General features: G+C 37.0%; 3 protein-coding genes and 1 long non-coding RNA gene across 4 annotated transcripts; 1 reads left to right on the forward strand and 3 right to left on the reverse strand.

Moving 5' to 3' along the window:
* Positions 1-611: 611 nt before the first annotated feature.
* LOC127137186 (protein FAR-RED IMPAIRED RESPONSE 1) lies at positions 612-3,172 on the reverse strand. Its single transcript, XM_051063669.1, has 3 exons — positions 2,432-3,172; positions 793-873; positions 612-701 (listed from the first exon to the last, which is right to left on the reverse strand). The coding sequence occupies exons 1-3, from the start codon at positions 3,170-3,172 to the stop codon at positions 612-614; spliced, it is 912 nt and encodes a 303-aa protein (XP_050919626.1).
* Positions 3,173-3,474: 302 nt separating this feature from the next.
* Positions 3,475-4,582, reverse strand: LOC127137187 (protein FAR-RED IMPAIRED RESPONSE 1-like). The gene is made up of 2 exons (XM_051063670.1): positions 3,964-4,582; positions 3,475-3,902 (listed from the first exon to the last, which is right to left on the reverse strand). The coding sequence occupies exons 1-2, from the start codon at positions 4,580-4,582 to the stop codon at positions 3,475-3,477; spliced, it is 1,047 nt and encodes a 348-aa protein (XP_050919627.1).
* Positions 4,583-5,551: 969 nt separating this feature from the next.
* On the reverse strand, positions 5,552-6,289 carry LOC127135464 (uncharacterized). Its single transcript, XR_007808566.1, has 2 exons — positions 6,119-6,289; positions 5,552-5,869 (listed from the first exon to the last, which is right to left on the reverse strand). It is a non-coding gene; the product is annotated as an uncharacterized LOC127135464 (long non-coding RNA).
* A 6,977-nt stretch (positions 6,290-13,266) lies between these two features.
* On the forward strand, positions 13,267-13,947 carry LOC127137188 (uncharacterized). Its single transcript, XM_051063671.1, has 2 exons — positions 13,267-13,555; positions 13,673-13,947. Exons 1-2 carry the CDS (start codon positions 13,267-13,269, stop codon positions 13,945-13,947), a joined length of 564 nt encoding a protein of 187 aa, XP_050919628.1.
* Positions 13,948-27,235: the final 13,288 nt, after the last annotated feature.

A 27,235-nucleotide genomic window follows, 5' to 3' on the forward strand; every position in this document is an offset into this window, starting at 1 on the left:
AAAGGTATTAACCAGGTATGGGACTGCAATTTCCCTTGTTTTAAAGTCTTAAACTTTCGTTAACCAACTTCATGAAATGTATTAACCAAGTCTGATTTGACAATTTCCCTTGTCTTGAAGTTTGGAGTTGCATTAACCAACTTCATGAAAGGTATTAACTAGGTCTGGGACTGCAATTTCCCTTATTTAAAGTCTTGAACTTTTGTTAACCAACTTCATGAAATGTATTAACCAAGTCTGAAAATGCAATTTCCATTGTTTTAAAGTCTGGAACTGCATCAACCAAAGTTAAACTTCCATTAACCAACTTCGTGAAATGTATTAACCAAGTCTAGGACTGCAATTTCCATTGTTTTGAAGTCTGGGACTGCAATTTCCATTGTTTTGAAGTCTGACACTACATTAACTGAAATTAAACTTCCATTAACCAACTTTGTGCAATGTATTAACCAAGTTTGGGACTGCAATTTCTCTTATTTTAAAGTCTGACACTGCACTAACCGAAGTTAAACTTCCATTAACCAACTTAGTGCAATGTATTAACCAAGTCTGGGAATGCAATTTCTCTTGTTTTAAAGTCTGGCACTGCACTAACCGAAGTTAAACTTCCATTAACCAACCTCGTGCAATGTATTAACCAAGTATGGGACTGCAATTTTTCTTGTTTTAAAGTCTGGCACTGCACTAACCGAAGTCTGGGACTGCAATTGCATTAACAAAATATTTTATATATTATATACACCAACAAAGTTCAGTATAATTTGGATTATGACAAAAGTCAATTTACAATACTGCACCATTTACAATTTGGATTAATACAAAAATCAATTTACAATCTTTCAACATCCCACCCGAATATTCCACCTGAACAACCTGCACCACCAAATGTAACTATTGTTAGTGCATGTAATGTTTTGAACTAGATTAAAATAAATGTTTGAACATCATACCATTATGTCAAAAATTTCAAAATAGTATAGATATGTGACAGTCTCCCCAAAATACACATGCCACTAGTCAATAACCAAAAATCCCAAAATCATCATAAACTTGTACAAACTTGAGATGAACCCGTCAAGGTTGTTTCACATGTTGTCAGAAGATCCATGAATGACATACAATTTCCAACATGTACAATAACATACAAAAATATAAAATATGACGTACGTAAAATCAAATACATAATAAATTAGTAGGTTAATGAGTACACTTAATTTATCCTCAACATCTACATCTGTTTTTCGCAACTCGTACATACGAATCTCTCAAATGGTACATGTGAATTCAAACATTATTTAATACAATCTCATAATGTACACAAACCACACACACCCACACCCACACCCCCCCCACACACACACACCCCCCCACACACACCCACACCCACACACACACACACACACACCCACACCCACACACCCACAGACCCACACCCATACCCCCCCACACACACACACACACCCACACACACACCCACCCACCCCCCCCCACACACACACACGCACTCACGCACACACGCACGCACGCACGCACGCACGCACACGCACGCACGAACGCACGCACGCATGCACGAACGCACGCACGCACGCACCCACACCCACACACACACACACAAACCACACACACCCACACCCACCCCCCCCCCCCCCACACACACACGCACACACACACGCACGCACACACACCCACGCACGCACGCACCCACACACGCACGCACGCGCGCAAGCACGCACGCACCCACACACTCACACACACACACACACACACACAAACCACACACACCCACACCCACACCCACACACACCCACACCCACACACCCACACACACACACACACACACACACACACACACCCAGACACCCACACACACACACACACACCCACACACCCAGACACACACACACCCAGACACACACACACACACACACACACACACACACACCCAGACACCCACCCACACACACACCCACCCACACACCCACCCACACACACCCACACCCACACACACACGCACTCACGCACACACGCACGCACACACGCACGGACGCACGCACGCAAGCACGCACAAACGCACGCACGCACCCACACCCACACACACACACAAACCACACACACCCACACCCACACCCCCCCACACACACACACCCAGACACCCAGACACCCAGACACACACCCACACACCCAGACACACACACACCCAGACACACACACACACACACACACACACACACACCCACGCACGCACCCACGCACGCACGCACGCACGCACACACATGTATTTATATATATATATATATATATATATATATATATATATATATATATATATATATATATATATATATATATATATATATATATATATATATATATATATATATATATATATACATACATTTAAGATATCATTTATTAACGAAAGTAGACATACTGTAGTAAACTCAGCGTGATCACTTTTTTTTGTTCGTTTCCTTGACCTCTTGGCGATCATTTCGGCGACAGATGTTTTTCTTTTAGATGGAGGACAACCTTTGCGCTTGACATGTTTTGGACTGTGAATTCTATTACTATTGATTGGATTAAAATCATCATTGAGGTTTTCTTCAATAAGGGAACTATCCTTTGTGGACATATTAGAGCTAACCAAATGTAATGTTTCATGGAGGTCTTCGGTAGTCTCTTCTGACTCAGCAGCTACTTCAGCAACCTCATAAAAATGCTTGCATAATTTGTCAAACCCGTCCATTTGTGGCTTCAACTCTGTTACACCATAACTAGTCTTGATATATGAATGCTTCCTTTTAATGTTTTTCTTCCATCTTGTTAAAACATACTTCTCTGGAAGACTTACAATCCTCTCCTGACTACAGACGGATAACACATGCTGACACACAATACCTCTAAACTCAAATAATGAGCATTCACATTTGAAATCGTGGTTTTCCTTATTAAGCACAACTTTTAAGACTCTCTCTTTGCGTATGTCTCCAACTAATATCTCCTCCAACACATGATACGTAGAAAAGCAATCTTCCATGTTATTTAATGAGGAAGAACAATTCATTTTAGATCTGAATTCCACTTGAATTTCCTTGAATTTGGCATTCGTAAACTCACTTTGGAATTGCTTCTCAATGGACGAGTTTGACCCACATGGAATTGTTGTATCCATCGAATTAAAATCAGTTCAAATTCCTTTTCTGCCAGACTTCTAAGAGCATTATCATATTGTTTCACGAACTGATTTAGACTTGTTGTAGAATTGATATATCCATCAAAGAAAGCATGTATGCTCTCACTACGTTGCGTAGTTGACATACCAGCCCAAAATAGATCCTTAACAAAGTTGGTGCCCACCTATGACGCTCAATATATAACCCACCCAACCAATCATTTTCTTGGAGATCAAACTTTTCTATGAACGAACACCATTTTTTTTTCAAAACTAGCTGTTGTAAATGTATCATAGACGACTTATTTCATTGCATACTTGATTCTTTTGTATTCACCATATCCACTTAGCTTTTCTGGAATTTTTTTCATTATATGCCATAAACACCGCCGATGATGAGTTGTAGGGAAGACTAACTCAATAGCATTTTTCATAGCCTTACATTGATCGGTCACAATACCTAAAGGTGCTTTTTCTAGCATACAACGAAGCCATGACTTAAATAACCACACAAAAGAATCTGTGTCTTCACCTGAAAGTAGTAATCCATAACCAAGTAATGTTGATTGACCATGGTGATTCACACCCACGAATGCAGCAAAAGACATGTCATACTTGTTAGTCAAGTACGTTGTGTCAAAAGTTACAACATCTCCAAAATATTCGTAAGCGGCTCTACTTCTTGCATCAGCCCAAAATACATTCCTCACATGAAAATCATCATCCAAATCTATAGAAGAAATATGTATTTTGTTCCCTCATTTTACAAAAATAACTAATCAAAGCCTTACCATCACCTTCTTTTCCAATTGCACGACGCTCTTTGTTAATATAATTCCTCACATCTTTTTCACAAAAGGGAATGTTTTCATGTCCTCCTGCATCTTTAACAAGCGATTGAAAAGTCTTGTTGATCCTTACTCCCGCATCATCATTGATTTGGATTGTTCTCCTCACATGTAAGTTCATTTTCCTGTTAGCCTTGAACAATCTTGCTTTTGTAGGGCTAGTCTCATGAGAATGGTTAGATTCAAATTGTGTAATGTACCAAAAACCATCTTGTTTCAATTTAATACAAACCATGGCAGGACAATTTTTTGCTCTAGATGGTAGTGTCTTTAACGTGCATGAAATTTTTGAAATGTTAGACCCCTCTCTTGAACATGAAAGTATTAGGTAGTTGACTTCCCCGTCATCTCCTTTTTTCGATGATCTAATCCTCCATCCAACCCCCTTTTTTAAAGCATACTCTTGATAATATGTTTTAACTTCCTCTAGACAAGAAAAACACATCCTGATTGCAGGAACCCAAAGTGTGTCATCATCATAACCACCACAATCACCGTGATCAACTTCTACATCTTCCCATTGACTACTACCACATTCTATAAAAATGCTTGAACTGTCCATTCTGACACAAACTGCACAAAAATGTCACTGTTATGTATAATATAAATTTATAACAACGTTGGTTAATAGCATTCACAAGTATGGTTAATGTTGTCTATAACTTGGTTAATAAACTCCCAGACATTTGGGCAGGTTGATAACATTATTTATTACATAGTTGTTTATTGGTGTGACATAACTTGGTTAATACAGTTCCTAAAGTGGTTAACGAACCAACATGAGTAAATATATGAAATCAAATCGTTTCACAGTAAATAAACATGGTTAACGGTGTGATCAAAGTAGATGAATATTGTTTAGAACATGGTTAATGAGCAAACGTGAATAAACATATGAAATCTATAACAGTAGATCCAAAAGAAGAACATTGATATTATGGAATGAATCTACAAAATTGATATCTAGAAACTTACTGAGTTAAATCTTCATCTTCATCACATAATGATTCTAAATAATTTTCTATTTTTCTTCAAAAACCATGTATGTGGTTGGGTAAAGAAAAAAATAGATGAAGAAAAGATGAGTAGATGGCGCGAAAGAGAAAGAAGAAGAAGAAATGGAAACAGGGACGGCGCGAAAGAGAAAGAAGAAGAAGAAATGGAAAGAGAGATGTTGTGTATGTGATTATGGTTAGGAGAGAGAGTGTGATAATGACCCACACTAAATACCACACATCCATCTTACAATATGTTAGGTTATTTATTATTTTAAATACTATTCTTACACTGTTCATACGATGTAGTGTATGAATCAAGTGTAAGAATAGCATACCTGAATACCAATAAGTTGTTTATCCAAACATCCCTTTAGATATAAACCTTATCCACTATACTAATGCTAGACAAACCTATTTGCCATAAGGTCTTCAAACTAACTTATGTAAGCTTATATAAATATAGCTTAATTTTAATTTATCTTTTATCATAGAAATAATTAAATATTAATTAAATTGTTTGAGACAAGGTGAAATACAATAAAACATGATAGAATGAGATGAAATACAATAAAACTTCGTAGGTTCAATTAGCTCCCATTTAACAAATTATACTACAACACGATATAAAATGAAAAAATTAAACAAACTTAAAAGAATACAACATGAAAAACGTCTCCAATAATTACTATACGTGATTTACAAACATTTACTTTTTCATTATTTTGATCCCAACTAAACGATGCTAGAGGGGAATAATTGACTACTGGAGGCACCTTAGTTCCAGTTGAAATTGGTGCTGGAAGTGAAATCTGCGACGCACGTACAAAAGATGCCGCTTCAGACGATAACCCCTTAATAAAAAATCGATTAAGAAAAACGATTGCGAATAATAAGCAATTAAAACGGAAATCATTAAAAAATTGAATCAAAATTAAATTATGTGAAAAGGAAAACGAAAGGTGAAAATGGTGAGAACGTTTTCCAAGTTGCGAATTTCGGAGGTGATAAGAGAAAGGATTCGTGGTCTATTGGCGATTTCTTGTAAGTGACAAAGCTCCTCCAAATCTAATGCAGAGATGAAGATGTTGAGAAAGGTTTACCTTACTGTTGATTGCAGGGAGGACAACGAGATAAGATGGAGCGGCAGACAGCGGACGACGAGACATAAAGATATGAGTGGTTTTTTAGCATTGTAAAAGGGTTTTCTGATTAGAGCGATTAGAAAATACGAGTGAATGAGTCAAATTAATTTTTTAGGTTTTTCTTTAATAATTTGCACAACCCCTAAATTAACTTTTTTCAGCCTATCTAAATTACGTTTTAAATTTAATAGGAGTACCAGAGATTTGATTATAATAATATTTTAAATTAATATTCAATTTTAGAAAATAGATATCTACTGTCACATGTTAATATTTAATATGACAATTTATTTACAAAATTGTCAATGTGTTTTTTATTTACACCCATTTACACCCATTTTTAATATAGTAGGTGTAAATTTTAAAATTATATTCTCTTATTTGCATTAGTGATATATATATATATATATATATATATATATATATATATATATATATATATATATATATATATATATATATATATATATATATATTAAAACAGATTTAATGTATTTAGTAAATATGTGCATATAACTATTTTCATAATAAAATATACCAAAGTGGATTTAATAATTTATTTTTGTTAAAACAGAATAAATATATATAGTTAATAAAATATTGTTCTGTCAAGGAAACATAAATGGATACTCTAACTCTGTCTAAGAACTAGAAATAGAGATAGTTGAATAATAGGTGATCCTTAACGGTGACTCCGATCTCTCAAGTAAATTTAAGATTCAAGATGAGTATAATAAAAGTGGAGTTCAAAGATTGTACATTGCTCTTCGTGTGTGTGAATTGTTTTTTATACTTTAGATCAAGTAGAATGAATTTAAGATGGATTGGACATTTGCCCGGTCCACAACAGTTTCCCACAAGGTTTTGTCGGTCATTGAAGGATCCATGGTAAGTATTAAATAATGTAAGCCGACCTTTAAGATGGGGTCCGGTGTTACGTGGAATTGAAAGATTTTAGAATCAGTTGAAAAGTAGTGGGGGACAGGAGCATTAAATGTTTTCTTATCCTAAGATCGTTTTGATACCTGATCCTAGCACGTCCTCCCAATGACACAACCTAGGGGATGATTTCCTTATCTAGGACACTTGAGTACTTATGTCAATTCTATTTTTGCATAGAAGAATAGTGTGCCATCTGCCCTTAGAATAATATTTTATCTTTAATTTAGTCTCTTAATATTTAACTTTATAAAACTTGGTTTTGCCCTCCTATTTTCATTTTGCTCTTCTTGTTGCTCCTTGGTAGTTACTTCTCTAAATCATTAAACGTCGTCTTCTTAGTTTCAACTTCAAGTTTCCATCACAATTTCCCTTTCTCTTCATCCAGGTATGTTATTTAAGTAAGTGAATGTTCATTTTATTTTTATCATTTCAGAGGATTAATCACTACCAAAAACCTCGCATTTAGTGACCGTATTAGAGTCTGAAAAGGCATAAAAATCAATCACCGATAATATTTAGCAACCAATAAAGTGATTTTTATTTTTCGATTGGGAAAGTGCTAGTCAATGACCGAAATTTAGAAATCGGATGTGTGACGCAAATAGCGACTGAATTAGTGATCGTTTTAGTTTGTTAAAAATCATAAAATATAGCAAGTGAAGGGGAGGATTGAACGGAAGCCATTTACTTCTCTAACAAACACATTACTATTGGAACACATCAACGTATTTGCTAATTATGTATTGACATTCGTATATATTATTAATAAAAAACAAATATTTCAAATATTATTTAAAAAAGAAAGGAAATAAAATATATATTTTAATTTTTTTATAAAATAAAGGAATTAGAATATTATTTCAAATACATATTTCAACTTTTTTATATAAGTATATATTTTATTTGTTAAATCAATAAAAATGTGACACTTTGAATAAAAATAAAAATTGAAAAGGAATTAAAATATTACAAAAAAGAAGGAGAAAATAGAAAGAGAGTAACTTAATAAAAAATACTATTAGTGGCCGAAATTTCAGTCGTTGAATTTTAAAAAAATATTAATTTTTTTTATAATTTTTTTTTGAGTCTGAATATTATGGTCACAAAGCCTTAGTCACTTATTCAGTTACTAATTTTATTTAGTGACTGATTTAGTGATTTTTAAAATTTTACTAACAAGATGTAAAATTTAATGGCTGGATTGACCAAAAATTTCCAGTTACTAATTCGGTCACTAAAAGCGAATTTTCTATTAAGGAATCTTCTATTGATGACCCATCACCACTAACCCACCAAATCTATTCATATGCAGAGGTGAAATACAATTGATATGGGAATGATAAATGCTAAAGATTATTCATGAGTAGACTCATAAAATTTATGGATCCTCTCAAAGCATGCTCATCGGGACGAGGGGGATATAAGTTCCCTTTAAAGCGGGGTCATCTTCAGATTGGAAAATTTTGATGATCCCGACGGATAAAAGGGTGTGGCATAAAATTGAAGGGTGCTCTAACCCTTTTTACTCTTGCATCTTCGAGAAATTGGGAGTACGACTCTCACTTGCTATTTTTGAAAATGGTGTGTTGGATCATCTTTGCATTCCTCCATCGCAACCTCATCATTGTGCTTAGGCCTTTGGGATTTTTATGACTCATTCTCTTTAATATAATCCTTAGGTAACCTATAATTTTGATATATTAAATGTCTTTTGTTAAGTTGTTCATTTTGTTTTAATTGACTTGTTATGTCGGTGTGATGCACTTGGCATCTTTGGATGCCATTTCTCCTAACAATGGGGCTCAGATCCATCGAGATGCGATCGTGCCTTTTATAACACCCTGAATTCAATTAATTAATTTAATTTAATTTTGTCGCTTTTATTTAATTATCTAAGTGATTTAGAATACTTTTAAATTAGTTATTTTTCGTGATAATATGGTTATGTGGTGTTTAAGGATTATTAGAATTTTAATTGGTTTATTTAGCTAATATAGTACAATCTTAATTAAATAAATAATACAATAAGAGAAAAATAGTGATTTCGGGCATAAAATAGAATTATTAGAAAAATAAGGGGAAAAGAGAAAGTGGAGGTTAATGGAGGGGTGAAAGTATGAAGCAGAAATTGATTATATTTTTAGGGATAAAATAAATGGTAAAGAGAGTGAGGGGAGGCAAACTTGACAGTATGTAGAATTAAGAAAAGAGGAAAGTGTGAGAAGAGAAGAATAAAAGTTTGAGAGAGAAGGAGAATCCATAGCCAAACTTCAAACTTTTGCTAGAAATTCAGGTAAGGGGGGAAACTACTTGAATATAGGTGTATTGAATGAAGGGTAGAGAGGTATTCTGACCCTCCTCTAGGTTTTTATTCATCATTGTTGTATTTTATGAAACCTTAAATGTGATTATGTGTAATCTATGATAATTGCAAGTTGGTGTGTAAAATCTGTGTCCTAATTGTTACTGAATATCATGTATATGAATTGAGTATGAATCTGAAGGGTATCCCTACCATTGTTGTTTGTTTGAATTATGAACATATTCTTGAATTTGTGAATAATTGATGAAATGTGATGTTAATTGGTGAGTACATGATGATTTAATCATTGTATAATATGTATCCATTGATTTCTCTATAATTTGGGGTGTTAGGGGTCAAATCAAAGCTTCATATGAGCTCCCATGGTCAAATTGTAGAAGATTGCATTCTGCAATAACATGACGGGCGTTATGTGCGTGAAGGGCTACCCATCATGCGTGTGGGTCAGTTGACGGTTGTCAGCAGGGTGACGGATATACCGTCGTGATCTCTAGGAAGAAATTCTTTTGTCGGTCATCACATAGGTGATGGATGATGATGAAAGGTGGTGACGGGTTCGGTCACGGTCGTCATCCAGATGGTGACGGGTTCATTCCAATTTTTGATGTTGTTTCCTTGATTAGTCGATGTTTGACTGTTATTTTGGAATTTTTGGTGTAATTAATTAATTAAGGAGAATTATTATTATGATGAAGTAATAAATAAATTAATTTGCATGATTATATGTGTTGAATTATGATCATGTGTATAAGTTGTTGTGTTGTGAATAAAATTATGTGTTGTGAATATAATTGTATGTGTTATGATGAGGTGTGTAGTTCAGAAGTGGGGACTACTGTTGAATGTTGTACTGCATTGTCGGTTATGGTTAGTAGTGGAACCATAATTGTTGTTTTTGAATTATTGTAACTCATGCATCATATTGTGTCTGTATGTTGAAAGAGACGAGTTGTGGGTTTAGGAGTGGTGACATGTGATTGTATGAGGTTCAGAAGTGGGGACCCAAGGTTTAGAAGTGGTGACCCGGATCAAATGAGGAACCATTATTGAGTCTAGTTGAGAGTCACATTTCATACATAAAGGTTATGTAAATTGAATTTTTATGTTGTTGTGTAAATGAATGTGTGTGGTTGATTACATAACTTTATCTACCCTTGCATTCTTTCACACCGTTAACATATTTGAGCATATTCTCACCCATTTCTTGTTTGTTTTGTGTTTCTCTGTAGATTATTGTAAAATACTCAGGAAGATGGCATTGGAGCTTTTCTTAGTTTATCTTATCATTTATCATTATTAGTTGGTCTATATACTCCAATTTATGACATCACGAAAGAGGCGTGTTAATGTTTTTGAGTAAATTTACGGGTTCTGTCATTTTATTGAGTATATCTGTTGAAAAAGACAATTGAAGTATGTTATATATTTGAATTATGCTGCAAGTTTTGAAACCATTGAAAAAGTATGCATGTTGTGTTTTAGTAGCATCCTAAAATATGAATTTTATTTTTTAATTTATGAGTTAGGGTTTTAGGGTGTTACGTTAGTGGTATTAGAGCAGGTCCGTCCATCTGGCCAGGTTTTGTGATGTTATATCTCCTTAGTATGCGCCATGTGTATAAATAATGTTGATACGATGTTTCTTATAATGGTTGTTTACTGGTGTGCAAAGAAATGGATGGATGAAATGATTGTGTAATGGTTGATGTTTTGGAGGCTATGGCTAATGTGATGTGTAACACCCTTCTAAAATACCCCAAATATTTAATTAAAAATAATAAACATATAACAATTCAGAGTAATTATGCCATTCAAGGGTGTCACACAATTATTCACACCATTCAACAATATAACGGTCATGCTCTTTTATTAATTCAAAACATAAACATTTGCATAAAACGCAGCGGATAGAGATCTCCTCAATCATGTAAAACATGTAACATTCACATGTAAATTATTCAACAACATAAAACATCCCATCCCGATGTTACATCTATCAGAGCACGACCCACTAAGGAGACTACACTAGACTCCAAGCATTCGCTGCTACTCAACTCATTTCTCGTTACCTGAAAAATAGTTGTAAGGGTGAGTTCCTCAATCAATATAATAAGCATTATAGAATATAATGTCATGTTAAGCAATTTAACACATTAATCACCCTAATCGCAACATACAATCAGTAACAGCACATCAGCTCAACCTCATACTCCACACCAACATAAAACACAAGTATAATCTCAAATCATACTCCATAACAACACAAACACACGTATAATATTGGAATACATCCATTCATATTATACACCATACATACATTATGCAATGAGACTCCACACATGCGGTACCGACTATTCTTGAACATATAGTTCAAGCTCACCGATCCCTCCGGATACGGCTACTAAGCTCACTAGTCCCACTCATTTGAGACCTAGTGACTCACTCACTAATTCCTCACCATGGGAATTAGCTACAGCCCCGAAGGCTAGACTATGCACACTAATCATCTAGCATGCAAACATCAACAACAACCCACAATGGTTCACTCACTAATTCCTCACCATGGGAATTAGCTACAGCCCCAAAGGCTATGCTATGCACGCTAATCATCTAGCAATGCAACATCAACAACAATTCACAATGGACACATGCTCACACTCTAAGCCATACAACAGTCCATTCACAATTACATGCATAATATATACATTCATAGCATTATGCATATCATCATACATCATCAACACATGTATCAACACATCATTATCATGTCAATCAATTAAACACAGTATTAGCACACTCTACTAATACCTATGCTGCTCAAAACAGCGGGAAATAATCCCTATTACATCATACGCCAACATAGGCCGACTCTCAATTATGTACACAACATTAAAAAGCCAATTTTTCCACTCTGCAACAGTGTTAACCGGTTAACGCCCTGGGTTAACCGGTTAACGCAGGCAAAACACATTTTTTTGGCAAAACGCAACAGTGTTAACCGGTTAACGCCCTGGGTTAACCGGTTAACGCAGGCAAAACAGCACCTTTTCACAATTCAAAACAGTGTTAACCGGTTAACGCCCTGGGTTAACCGGTTAACGCAGACAAAACAGCAGTTCCTGCGCTAACACAAGGCAGAATGCAGAATTCTCCGCACTTTCCGCCGTTGGAGGACTTCCGGACCTCCGATTCCGATTCCGTAAAAAGCTATACGTTCGGAATTTCACAACTAACCCAAACACAGATTCAATTACCGTCTAAATACAATTTATCCAATTCAATTCTTCAGCATCAACAATCCCAATTAGGGTCAAATTAACGGCTTATCACTACCCATCACATATTATCCCATAATACCCATTAATCGACGATAAACCCCCCTTACCTGATTAATCCGGCAAATCTTTGAGCTCCAAGCTTTTCTCTCTTCAACCTTCAGCCCTTGCTCTGTCTCTTTGCCCTTTTCCTCTTTCACGATCGTTTCTCTGTTTTCACGTGAAACTTTCTTTTTACTACCAAATGGGATTCTTTCTCTTATTTCCAACATATATATATTTTCCGAATAATAATAATAATCCAAAAATAATAATAATAAAATTTCCAATTATTTAACTAAATTAATAAATAAATTATTAACTCAATTTAAATAATTATTTTATTATTATCGGGGTGTTACATGATGGGTCAGGAAAATCAAGTGCTACTGAATTAGAATGGGATGGCATACGATTTTAGAGGATTGGGAAAGTTCTAGAGGAACAATCCTCCGACTTTTAAGGGGAGATACGACCCAGAAGGTGCTCAGATTTGGTTGCAATAGATTGAGAAAATCTTCAGAGTGATGGCTTTTTCAGATGCGCGGAAGGTCATGTTTGCTCATATGTTTGTTAAGGAAGCGGAGTATTGGTGGGATGATGCTTGTCAGAGGCTTGAAGTTGTAGGTACTGAGATTACATGGAATAATTTCAAGACTGAGTTCCTTGAGAAGTACTTTCCTGCCGATGTTCGTAGAAATAAAGAGATTGAGTTCCTTGAGCTGAAGCAAGGAAAGATGACAATTGAAGATTATGCTACAAAGTTTAAAGAGTTGTCTAGGTTCTGCCTGCATTACAATGGGGTGGGAGCTAAAGGTTCCAAATGCATAAAATTTGAGAGTGGCTTGCATCCAGAGATTAAGTAATTTATCAAGTACCAAGAGATTCGTCAGTTCTCTATGTTGGTTAATAAGTTTTGAATCTACGATGAAGATAGTCGTGTTAGATCTGCTCACTATAAGAGTGTTAGTGAGAAGAAAAGTGGACATAAAAATCATGGAAAACCTTATGAGTATCTAAGTGATAAAGGGAAGTGGGAGGCTTCAGATGGGAAAGAGACAAGTAGGGGAGGTGTTCCTGCTTCAGTCATATGTTTTAGTTATGGATGGATATACCATCGTGCTAGTGAATGCAAGAGTTTTGGTAAAAAATGTTTCAGGTGTGGAAAGACAGACACCGTATTGCTAATTGAAAGAGTAATGTGTTGACTTGATTCAACTTTGAAGAGCCTGTAAGACCCCAAATTTGACCCCTAAGATCCCTCATGCCATCTCATTAACTTGGCATTAGTATTGGGATCACATCTTGGTATCTTCCTCACACATCATTCATTGAGTTTGCATTGGGAGAGATCATCGGGCATTTATGATTGTATCATACTTTGTTTTTCTTTGTTTACTAACCAAAATCCAAAAATATGTCTAGTGTAATTTTATTTCTTTTGTAGGTAGTGTGTGCATCCACATGTGCCTCATCAAGCTCACAACTAGGGTTTAAGACCCTCAATCCAAGGGATCAAGTTATCCATGGTCTACATTGGTTATAATCATAATATATGGATCCCCGTGTTCTTTATTTGACATTTTGATAAAGAGTTCATCAAGAGTTTGAAGCTTGTTTGTCAAGGAAGCCCTAATTCATTTGGGTATCTAGTGTGCCTTCCTCAGCAAGTTTCTCCAACATTTGGCAAAGATATCAAGGTATACTTCATTGTAAATCATATTAAGCATATATGATCCTTCATGAGCCCCAAATAGCAAAATAACTTCAAGTTTGCAAGTTGGTTCAAGAAGGTTGACCAGAAAAGTCAACTGGTCAAATCTAGGGTTCCATAGACCCTATTTCCTACAATATTTGTCATATGAAAATGATTCCAAGATAAAATTTACTCTTTATGAGATCCCAAACAAGTTTCACGTTGGCATCAAGAGCTAAGTTTGCTTGGAAAGTCATTTTTTATGGTGAAAGATTATAGGTCATTTTGTTTATGCCCTAGATAGAAGGTCAACTTCCAAGAACCATAACTTCCTAAATTTTTATGATATGAAGATGATCCAAGCTTCATGATTAAATTCAAGATTCCTTATCCAACTTTTATTCTTTGAGAAGGATCAAATTCTACTTTCAAGGGCATGTACCATGAGGAAACATTATAGGTCCATTTGGGTCATCATCATTAAACAAGCAATTTTTCTCAACTTCTAAAATCCATAACTCGATTATGCAAGCTCCAAATGGTGTCAAATTTGTGATCAAATTGAATATGATTGAAAAATATACAACTTTGAATAAGGAACTAAAGTCATTTCAAGCTCATAGCAAAAGTTATTCAAGGTTGAAAAAGGGATCATTTGACTTTTAAGTTAGAAAATTTCCAAGTATGTTTGATTCCTCCAACTTCAAGATCAGAGTTCATCATGATCCAAGCTTCAAATGCAAAAAGTCCCAACATAAAAGTTGTTCCCCATGATGGTAGCTTTCCAAAGAGTCCAAGATCATTCCATTTGGATTAAAATTGAGGGACTTGCGCATGACTTCTTTACATGTCCCAATTTGGCAACATTTGCACTCAAATGTTAAACTCCATTGCATGCTTCCATGTTATGATCTCAGCATCATTTGTGCATGAATTTGGACTAATCAAAATCATCATTTAGGCCTAAGCACATGCCCATGCACCCATATTCACAACTTACTATTTTTGGATTCAAATTTCAATTGGTGTTAAAATGAATTCATGAGCCTATAAATATATTGTCGTTGCCTCAGAGTTGAAAAAGAACATTGCCCAAGCTCTGCCCACCAACCCCATAGCCTCCATTGAAAGAACACCTTGAAGATTTATTTGAAATCGAGTTTCTAGTTCAAATTTTGTTTGTGAACTAGAACTCCAAGGGTTCACATCCTTTTTCATCTCAATCATCTCCTACAAGCAAGAGAAAGCAATGCCAAGTATACTTGCATTGATATCTAGCTCAGAATTCATCACCCGAAGGTGACATTTCTCAAACTTTCCATCTTCGATTCTCACTCATTTCTTAACATTTCTGCTTGATTTTTGGTTGGCTGAAGTCCTACGAATGTAGGCAATAAGATTGAGTTGCTTTGAGGTTGAATCAAAGCAACTCAATTATGGAACCTCAATTTTCAACTCCACATATCTTCTTATAGAGTGAGAGTTGGAGAAATTGGAGGTCATATTCGAGATCCTCGTGATTTTCTCTTCAAAATAGTATATGATCCATTAATTTTGGTAATGCTTTGATCCTGACCAGTCTCGAGACATGACCGGAAAAGATTACCGGAGCTAGGGCTTCGGTGGTGCATTGGCTTTGTCCAGGCCATCTGATCCTTGGTCCACGTTTTAATCTGAGCCATCCATACTAATTACCATCCCTGCGCGTGTGTTGACTTTGGTCTATGGTGGACATGATGCGCGTGGCCATCAGATTTGCCACCTCAATTAATGAGGGAGATCCGATGGACCTTGTCTTTTTATTTAATTAATTTTCTGATTTAATATTTTAAATACCATTTTTTCATTTAATTCATTATAATTTCAAATTTAATCCCAAAAATATGAGACTTTCACCAAAATTTTACAAATAATTTCCTCTTCCCATTTCTGAATTAAAAATTAATTTTTGGATTCAGCTTGATATTTTTAGTGAATTTTGTGAATTTTGCCTTATTTTTAATTGGTTTTAAATACCTCCGACTTTCAAAAAATTCCCAAAAAATTAGTCTAAGGTCCTTTGACCTTGTTTACCTACGATAAATCCCTTGGCCATTGATTTGGTGATTTGAAGGGATTTGAGGTTTTTCCCCTTTTAAAAATTATTTTTCTTCATTTTAAAAATTGAATTTAAATTGTTTAATTACTTTAAAATTGTGTTGAGCTATTTGTTTGACTATGTGTTGACTCAACTTCTGTTTAGTGTTGATCTTGGTTGAATCAGACTTTAATTTGATCAATACTTTTGGATTTATGGGGTTGATGAAGTTTGAACTTCATCCTTCAAGATGAATGGATAGTATTGATCAAGTGAGCTTCATCCCTTGATCAATTTTGTATTCTCTTTCACTTTATCTCTTCATCTTCATATCACTTATTTCCTAATCCATCCATTGCCAATGACTTCTCATATGATCAAAATGCTAGTTGATTCATTAATGACCTTATGTCAGATGAATCAACCTAAGCTTGATTGAGATATGTCAATCCCATTTTATTTTTGTGTGTAGTATGCTTTAGGAGCTTGGTTCTTTATACCTTGTCTCTAGCATGCATTAACACCAATATTATTATTGCTCGGCCTCAGATAGTTGTGACTTCTACATAAGTCCAATTACGATTGCTTAACATAGAGCTAAATTTGTCCCGAAAGCAATAACATTTTTGTAAGTGAGATTCTAAGTCTCATTTTCCTCATGGTATTGTGTGAAGATTGTAACTCTTTTCCATTTATGAGAGCTAGGGGCATACTTGTTGATTTTATCCAAGTTGGAGCCCTTCTCATGAATGATGTCTAGGTTCATATCGTCATGCTTATGAGTGGATGGTTGAGTGTTCTCCAAAGAATGACTTAAACAATTTTCTTATTCCACTAACATTCACTAGAATTTCTTTGTATTAACTTTATTTTTAATGCCATTTAATTTAATGCAATTTAAATTCTTGCAATTTATCATTCATTATCATTTACATTCATGCAAGTTGTTTATGTTTCAGTCATTTTCACTTTGTTCACTTGAGCTATTATTTTGTGCTTGTGATATACTTTGTGTTTGTGATTTTGTTTTGTATGTGGTCTTAGGACCTTAAAATACTTAATAACAACAAAAACCCTAAAAAATACTTTGGTGGATTGTTGGACCTCTATCTGAGACTTGATCTGAACCGTGGGACTTAGAGTAGCCAACATCCCTGAGCTATGGAGATTCTTGGCCAATGCCATCATCTGAGACCATTTCCTAGACAATTCCATTCATATGATACAAGTCTTGAGAGACTCCTTTGATTTATATTTTATAATTATTCTCTCTTTGTCTGGATTTGTTATTTTGATCTTATTGATAACATCTGATGTTTCTCCTTGGGTATGTTTCAAGGGATATTTCATTTGATACATCTAAAAGACATTGAAGACTGCTTGCTTTTGGAGTGCTTGCTTGGATGTTTGGTTATCTTTATTTGATACCATTTGGTCTTCTCATTATTTTCTTGGATGATTATGCTTGTTGCTTTCTTAATTAGTCCAAAGGAAATAGGTTTCTATCTGACATTATTGTCTTGTGGATGCTTCCCATTGGTTAGATCTTTTCAACTCTAAACTTTTAAATCTTGTCTAGGATAGTCCCTTCATCTCCTCCTCTCCTTCTTTAATTTCAAAACTTTATCCCTCATTTCAAAACTTCTTTGTTTGCTATTTTCAACTTAGATTTGTTTTAATGAGTTGAAACCTTGGCCTTAGGCCATTGATTTTCAAAATATTTTCTTGATCAAACTTGTGAATAAACTTAATCATATTGACTTAAATTTCAAAAAGACAAAAAGAACTAATAACCTCATCTAATCATTTTGGCCATTTTGTGCCATTTTCTTTTAAACTTTTCAAAAAGGAAGCATTTAGATTTGAGTTATCTTTGGTTGAGATATAATTCTTCCATTCCATGATATATTGATTGTAAGTCTTTCCATTTATTAGGGGTTAGTGGCATACTTGTTGATTGAATCCAAGTTGGAGCCCCCTCTTAAATATTATAAAGGACTCATTATCGGTGGATGTTTGGTTGAGTATTATCCCTTTGATAACAAAAGATCTTTAAGCTTTTGATAAAATCAATCCACCAATCTTTGAAATTTTTACCATGAAGTACAAGGTTTTGATCCCTCATATTTATGTTGGTACGTAAGCATAAGACCAAAGGTCTTGTCAAACACAAAAATATAATAAATGAATTATTTTCTCATCCCCACATTCAATTTTTCAACAAACATCTTTTCAACTAAAAACAATTACACACACAAAAGGGCTCCCTAGGAGTACCAAGGACACCTTGGATGTTAATACATTCTCTTTGGGTAACCAACCCTCTTACTTGTAATCTCTGACATTTTATTAGTTTTGATTTGAAAACTTCTTATCTTTGGGTTTTGTTCGTACTTTTCCCTTTTCCTTTGGAAATAATAAAAGCGCGGTAACGACTCTGGTTTTATTGATGTTGAGTTAACCAATAACTCAGTGGTAATGAACTTACCTCTACAGAAAGAAAGTGACGACTCTGCTGGAGAGTGGTCCTTAGTGGGTTTAGCCTACTTTTTTATGTGTATATTTATATATATTTGATATTTGTTTGTTTTTATATTATATGTGTGATACTTCTTTGTTTGTTGTGCTTGGTGATATCTGAGTGGTGAGATAAGTTCTAACCCGAGCTTGAGTGCAATTAAGATAGGAGGATTGTCATACGGTGAACTGACTTTTTTTTTGTGTTTTTTAATCGCAATGTCGCGGTTAGCAAGAGTCGCCACCGACTTTTCTTTTATCCAATAAGGAAAGGTGGAAAAGAACAGGAAAGACCTCAATAGATTTTCGGGTTCGGGAGGTACATTATACAAAGGGAAGGTGTTAGCACCCTTTGTATCCATGGTTATCCATGGGCTCTTAATTGCTCAATCATTTATGTTTTTCTAGTTTGAAAAAGTGGTTGGGAAATGTGTAGAAAATGTTTTGAAAAGGAGAATTTAACTTTGTAATGATTCTTGCATGAATGTATACAAAGTGGTTATCTCATTTAGTTTTGAAAATAGTTTAGAAAAAATAGTTTGGAAATGTGTGAGGTGTGAAAAAATATTTTAGGTTATGAATGAGCAATTAAGGGTTATACCTGTCCGAGGTCTTTCCGGGCATTTCCTTTCCTTATGAGGGTAAAACTGTCCTTACTATTGAGAAGTAAGTAATTTTACCCTTTGGATGTAAAAGGGTCATTGTAGGGTCACCGATAGGTCATTGAAGGCAACAGTTGTAAGGATACCTTAGCATTCGAAGGGACGATCATCATTTAACCGTAGGCTACACCGAAGGGTCATCGAGGGACGAAATTATATATTCGAAGGCAACATCCGAGGGACTATGATTTATTTTATGATGATTTAATCGAAGGGCCATTGCTAAGTGTATCCCCACATTCGCGGGACATGACCGTAATGCCGCAATATCGTAAGGCACAAGAGAGGTCCAAGATCACATATTTAAAGGCCATATTTTAAAGTCAATTAGGTGATTAGGATGAATCTCCACATTAAAATCAATACATTAAAATTAATACATTAAAATTAATACATTGAAATTAATTAAGCAATTTAGGGTGGATCTTCATAAGGGTATCCCACAAATAAAGTGGAAGGCCTAAACGACACTCTTTTCCTGGGATATGTGAACCTTTACAAAATTCAGCAAACGGGTTAGAATACCAATCAGGGTGCAATCGAGGATTACACCGCAAAAGAAAACACAGCAGCATGAATGTCAGGCAAAACAGTGCATAATTAACATAGAATAGATCAGGTTACGCATAGGACATAACAAATATCAACGGCTGTCCCGTTCGCCTCTGCCTCGCCTAGCGAGGTCCTAGCGAATGCTCGCTACATGCTCGCTTAGCGCTGTGCTAGCGAGCGGCTGCGGGTTTTGAATTTCAGAACAGTATGATCTCAGCATGCTGCATGCCTTATTGCATTCAATTACAGAAATAATATGGTCAAACACTCAGGATATCCAGGCGTACTGGAATTCACATGTAAAGTCGAATTACATATCCAAAAATTCAATCATGATGCATTATGTATTTAGAGATTTACAAATTGGAAGCATAAAACAATAATGATACACAAACCTGTTTGCAATGGAGTGGTACTGCTGAATTGGCAAGTCACTTTTGGTATCGGGTTGAGTTGGGCGGCGGTAACTTCGGTGCGGATGAGCGGCCGTCAGGGTTTCTTCACTCCGACTTCTCTGGGCTACTCTCCGGGGTTGCTATGCCAGGGTTTTCGGCCGTCTCCGTCTCGGTTTTTCGTTCTCCCTTTCATTACTGAAGTGCTGGTATTTATAATGCCTTTTTCATGACCTAATGGGCTCAGAATGAAGCCCGAAATTTTCTGTTGTCTGTCAGCTTCGCTAGGCGAGCGTATAGCGAACGTGTAGCGAACGTTCGCTAGGCGAGCGTGTAGCGAACGTTCGCTAGGCGAGCGTGTAGCGAACGTGTAGCGAACGTTCGCTAGGCGAACATGTAGCGAACAGGCCAGTTTTGGGCCATTTTCTGGATTGGGCCATTCGTGAGTTGGGCCTTCGTTCCTTTGAGATCAGTGTCATAAAAATGAGTCGGAGTGCCCTGAAAAAATGTCTTGAAATATTAATGGGCAAATTTTGGGGTATGACAGCTGCCCCTGTTCAATATTCTTGAACCGAGAGAGTCAGAATGGTATGTACGCCATTCGTGGTCTGGAGGTGGAAGATTATTGAACACTTAGAATGCCCCAAAAATTTGCACTTGTCAATTAGTTAGTCTTGATGGAGATGGGCTTAAAGATGCCATCTAGGAAGTTTGATGATGAGAGCTTCAGAGTACGTCGTACGTTAGAAGATATCTGAAGTCATGGGTGTCACTGGGTCATATGCTAGACCGTATAGTGGGTCATTCATTAGGCCGTCGACTTCACTGGGGAGTTAGAATGGGTCATACGCCGCTGGGGATAACAGATCAGAATGGATCATACGCTAGATCGTATCTGAGTTGCAGAATGGGCCGTCTGTTAGGCTGTATCTGACGAAAAATAGTCGTATGCTAGACTACACCTCGGGATGTACCGTACGCTAGGTAGTATCTGAGGAATGAAGATCCGAATGGGTCGTGCGCTAGACCGTATTGTTGGAGGAGTAATATGTTGTGCCGAATCAAAATGAGATAAGAATCCGAATGAGTCATACACTGCTGGGGATAAAGGATCAGAATGGATCGTACGCTAGATCGTCTCTGAGTGCCAGAGTGAGTTGTTCATTGGGCGGATGACTTCGCTGAGGATGAAAAATCAGAATGGATCGTACGCTAGATCGTCTCTGAGTTGCAGAACGACACCTCCATTAAGCGGGTGATTTCATCGGGGATAGAAGATCAGACCGGATCGTATGCTAGATCGTATCTGAGTTGAAGATCCAAATGGGTCTTATGCTAGACCGTATTGGAGTTGCAGGATGAGTCGTCCGTTAGGCTATGTCTGATGATGAAAGGGGGTAGTCATATGCTAGACTACACTTCAGAAATGTACCGTACACTAGGTAGCATCTGAGCAGATGAAGGTCTAACTGGGTCGTACATTAAACCGTATCTGAGCAGAATGCCGTCCATTAGGCTGAATCTGATGATAAAAGGGGGGTAGTCGTACACTAGACTACACTTCAGAGCTGTACCATACACTAGGTAGCATCTGAGCAGATGAAGGTCTAACTGGGTCGTACATTAAACCGTATCTGAGCAGAATGAGCCGTCCATTAGGCTGAATCTGATTATAAAAAGGGGGTAGTCATACACTAGACTACACTTCAGAGCTGTACCATACACTAGGTAGCGTCTGAGGAGATGAAGGTCTAACTGGATCGTACATTAAACCGCATCTGAGCAGAATGAGCCGTCCATTAGGCTGAATCTGCTTATAAAAGGGGTAGTCGTACACTAGACTACAATTCAGAAATGTACCTGTCACTAGGTAGCATCTGAGCAGATGAAGGTCTAACTGGGTCGTACATTAAACCGTATCTGAGCAGAATGAGCCGTCCATTAGGCTGAATCTGCTTATAAAAGGGGTAGTCGTACACTAGACTACAATTCAGAAATGTACCTGTCACTAGGTAGCATCTGAGCAGATGAAGGTCTAACTGGGTCGTACATTAAACCGTATCTGAGCAGAATCTGAGGACTTGAAGGTCTAACTTGGTCGTACATTAGACTGTATTTGAGCAGAATTTGAGGACTTGAAGGTCTAACTTGGTCGTACATTAGACTGTATTTGAGCAGAATCTGAGGACTTGAAGGTCTAACTTGGTCGTACATTAGACTGTATTTTGAGCAGAATTTGAGGACTTGAAGGTCTAACTTGGTCGTACATTAGACTGTATTTGAGTTATTGAGGGTCAGAATGGATCGTACGTTAGATCGCATCTGAGTTGAAAGAGTCATATGTTGAGCTGAATCAGAATGAAACGTACACTAGGCTATATCTGATAGTATTTGCATATGTTGTATTTGCAATGAATATTTGGGATGGGCTTATAGATGCCATCGTTAGGAGGATGTCAGAATGAATGTCGACATGGAGTATATCTGAAAGATGTATCTGAAGAAGAAAGTAGTCGTACGCTAGACTACACCTCGGAATATACCGTACGCTAGGCGGTATCTGAGGGTTATAGTTGACTCTTGAATGTAATTGATAAAGATGTCCGTCTGAATGGACCTTTGTTTTGACTGTATCAAGAGGATAATTAACCTGAAAAATAAAGTTAGCTTCATGCCATGTCATGATGCATGAGATGCAAATGTTGTATGCATGCGTGTGCTGTGAAATGATGTAATGAGTGAATTATGCGTCTGGAATAAATGAGAGCATTGTATACATGTATATGTTATGAAATGATATAATGTATATGATGCGGAATGAAAATTGTATGTAGGTATGTGCTGTGAAATGATGTAATGAATGCACTATGTGTCTGAAACGTTCTTCCAGGGGGCTCTACTGGGGAAAATAAATCTCAGTCTTCTGGTCGGAGATATTTGTATTGATGATCCTTCCTTAGCTAGGGGTATTTGACTTTTATCTGATGGCAGAGATATTCAACCGAGCCTGGCCGAGGGTAGCAGAGATGACCAGTCTAGTGATGCCACTTTCTTCCGGGGAATTACTGGCGTTGCCGGGGAATCGAATTAGCAACGGATTCATTGGGAAGCGTGATTAGACCTTCTCCTCGATCATGAAGTCGTGTAGTAATTGCTATTACTATTCTAGGCATGCATTTTTGGTAAACATTGATCATATTCAAATGCATATATCAATTCAAGTTAAATTAATGGATGTTTACGCAAACAAAACAGAGAAAGTAAAACAAAAGCATCTTTTTGGAAATGAAATTGTATTGATTTTGAAAGAGGGCCTGTAAATTTGAGTACAAGGAGACAGAAATCCTAGTAAGAGGAAATTGTCAGGCAAACAAAGAGAAAGCTATGCAGAAAAAGTCCTATCGATTCTAATTCCACCACTGTCATTATGTCTTCAAGCATCTCATCTCCTGCTGTCGGATAGAAGTGATTGGCTTGTTCAGTCCCTTGAACTTGGTCGAAGCAGACAGAGAACGGGGTATAGTCATACGCTTTAATCCCTAAATTTTGCCTGGCCCGCCTTTTCAGGTTTTCAGTCCACCGGGATACCCTTTTTTGCTCAAGCCGCCTTTTCAGGTTTTCGACTTGCCGGGTGTATGTCTTTATATGTTTATCCCTAATTTTTGCCCGAACCCTTTTGGTTCGCCGGGATGCCCTTACTTTTGCCTAGGTACGCCGACCTAGAGGGTCTCTCTTATGCGTAGTATTTTTTAACTATGTCAGCGTTCACAGGATGCGGGAAGTCTTCGCCATCCATCGTAGCAAGTATCATGGCTCCACCGGAGAATACCTTCTTAACTACAAATGGCCCTTCGTATGTGGGAGTCCATTTGCCCCTGGGATCACCTTGTGGTAGAATGATACGCTTTATTACCAAGTCGCCAATTCGATACACCTGTCTCTTGACTCTTTTGTTAAATGCCTGGGTCATGCGTTTCTGATATATCTGCCTATGACAAACAGCCGCGAGTCTCTTCAATCAAATTTATCTGATCGAGTCGAGTCTGAATCCGTTCATCTTCATCTAAGCCCGCCTCTTTCCTGATTCCTAGAGAGGGAATCTGAACTTCCACTGGTAAAACGGCTTCCATTCCATAGACTAAAGAGAAAGGGGTTGCCCCTGTCGAAGTGCGGTAACCATGAAGAGCAAAAGGTAACATCATGCCAGTCTTTGTATGTTACTGTTATATTCTTGATATTGTTAGCAGCCTCCACGGCGCCGTTCGTCTTTGGCCGGTACGGAGAAGAGTTATGGTGTTTTATTTTGAACTGCATGCAGCGTTCAGTTTAGCACCATTATCAGTGATAACTCTTTCAGGAGACAGCAGGTTTCTCGAATGTATATTTGATAAGATCCATCTTAGAAATCAATAAAGTGGTATGATTCAACATATACTGTCTTAGTCGGCGAGCAGCCCAAGCCAAAGCGCAGCAAGCTTTCTCGAGCTGTGAGTATCTTGTTTCACAGTCGGTACCTTTTGCTAAGGCAGTGTATGACATGCTCTTTTCGACCAGACTCGTCATGTTGCCCCAGCACACCCTATTGAATTTTCTAACATGGTCAAATACATAGTTAGAGGTCTTCCTTCAACTGGTGGTATCAGGATGGGAGGTTCTTGGAGATACTTCTTGATTTTGTCATTCATCATTCCATACCATCTCTTGATTTTTCTTTTTTTAGTAATTTGAAGATGGTTTGCAGGTAGCAGTCAAGTGTGGAATGAATCGGGCAATGTAATTCAAGGGTCCCAAGAAACCTCTGACTTCTTTCTTGTCTATTTCAGTACCCAGATTTACAATTTCAATTGATTCCTCATGCGGCTGTATGGTCTTTTCTTCTTGTAGTACCAGTCTGGCAAGTTCTCCAGGGACTTCACAATCTTCCTCGCTTCCATCCTCGGCTTGGTAGATCGGATTTTCAAAGTCATAATGAACAGTAGCAGAGTCATTACCAACAGGATCCAGAGTGGATATGGATCGGCAAATTGTTACGTGAGTGTGTGCAAGAAAACATAGCTTGTTTGAAAAATGACAGGAAAGATAAAGAGCGCAATATTTGAATGCAAAAAGTCCATTGATTTATTGAATATGAATATGCTCATGAAAATGACAAAACCCTTGAAAAATTAGCTATTGTGCCCCGGGCATAGACACAATGCTTTAAAATGTTAAAATAGCAATAACAATTACTCCCGACTAAAGGAAATCGGGATAGTGTCTTCAGCCTTCCAATTATTGAGTCCGTCACCAATTGTTGGGTAGACCCAGCTATCCAGGTCGCAATCGCTGTCAGCATCCTCTATAGCATTAAGAGTTTTGTCATGATTAGGCGGAGGAGCAGTGGTGACCTTAGGAGTCTCAGGCGGATCCAATTCAAATTCTCCGGCGTCGATCATATCCTGAATTTTATTCTTCAACGACCAACAATCGTTCGTATTATGCCCGGGGCTATCGGAGTGATACGCACACCTGGCGTCGGGATTATAACTAGGAGAAGTAGTGTTGGGTTTTGCAGGAGGACCTCTGAGGGTAATTAAATTTGTTTTTAGCATACCCTGCAGTGCTTGTGCTAAAGTCATATTGATCTCCGTAAACTGCCTTCTTCCCGGGTTAATGTGCCTTACAGGTTTCTTGTCTTTTTTCTTCTCGAGCAAGAGAGCCTTCAGTTCTTCCTGCCCCTTGGATAAGTTCAAGATCATTTCCTGGAGTTGAGCATTCTGAGCATGGAGATCTTTGACAGTTTGTTCGAGGTCCATTTTTCTGTTTGCATGAAAACCGTGAGAACATTGATCCCTTTAGAACACCTGTTGTGCAATGTTATGCTATGCAATGTATGAAATGTTCTCAAGGACTTTTGGAATTTAACTTTGCATAAACTACCAAAAAAGGAAACATTGCTTTTTTTTCTTAATTTTTTTTTTTAAGATTTTTTTTTTTTTTTTTTTTTTTTTTTTTTACAAAATAGAGCAAAGTTAAATCCCTAAGTCCTTGAAATGGTTAGTTCAATGCCATGATGTTATGATGATGTTATGATGTACAAGCAAGTCACACAACCATCATTCCTAAGTTTTAAGGCTTGCATGAGTTCCATAGGTAAGTACCCTCCCCACTGAAGTTTGGTTGGTTCAACCTGTCCTAGAATAGTAACCGGGTTCTAGAAGGATCTCAGATCATCGACCTTTCTTTAAGTCCACTTCAGTGCAACGCCAAGTGGTTGACCAAAGCTTCCCTAAAGTCCAATCTCAAAGAGTGTAGTATCGAGTCTCAACCAACCCCAGTCGGAACCGAAGTCAGTTATCTCACTACTTTCTAATGGCTAGGATGAGTCAATTAGGGTTCTAAAGGTCTGGTTAATGCTTTGATGACACCACGCGAATGCCAAATTTTTCCTCAAGTAAACATGAGGAACATCAGGACATCCAAAGTGTCACATTAACCGTAGCCATCATTTTAACCATTCCAGTATACGCCGGATAGTCGCGATAATCTATTGCTACTTACCTAAGGTACACTAGATCCGGGTGTAGGATCTTTCACTCGAAAATACCCTTAAAAGAAGGA

The sequence above is a fragment of the Lathyrus oleraceus genome, chromosome 4, assembly GCF_024323335.1.
Source record: "Lathyrus oleraceus cultivar Zhongwan6 chromosome 4, CAAS_Psat_ZW6_1.0, whole genome shotgun sequence".
NCBI lineage: Eukaryota > Viridiplantae > Streptophyta > Magnoliopsida > Fabales > Fabaceae > Lathyrus > Lathyrus oleraceus.

Bases quoted from the DNA above. Each gene is read 5' to 3' on its own strand.
- LOC127137188 (XM_051063671.1), top strand. From the start codon at position 13,267: ATGGCTTTTTCAGATGCGCGGAAGGTCATGTTTGCTCATATGTTTGTT. The intron at 13,556-13,672 runs GTTCCAAATGCA...TCTACGATGAAG, and splicing joins CAATGGGGTGGGAGCTAAAG to ATAGTCGTGTTAGATCTGCT.
- LOC127137187 (XM_051063670.1), bottom strand. From the start codon at position 4,582: ATGGACAGTTCAAGCATTTTTATAGAATGTGGTAGTAGTCAATGGGAA. The intron at 3,903-3,963 runs GTAAGGCTTTGA...TTTCTTCTATAG, and splicing joins AATTGGAAAAGAAGGTGATG to ATTTGGATGATGATTTTCAT.
- LOC127137186 (XM_051063669.1), bottom strand. From the start codon at position 3,172: ATGGATACAACAATTCCATGTGGGTCAAACTCGTCCATTGAGAAGCAA. The intron at 874-2,431 runs GTATGTCTACTT...TTGGTGGTGCAG, and splicing joins ATCACGCTGAGTTTACTACA to GTTGTTCAGGTGGAATATTC. The intron at 702-792 runs GTATTGTAAATT...ATGCAATTGCAG, and splicing joins TCCAAATTGTAAATGGTGCA to TCCCAGACTTCGGTTAGTGC.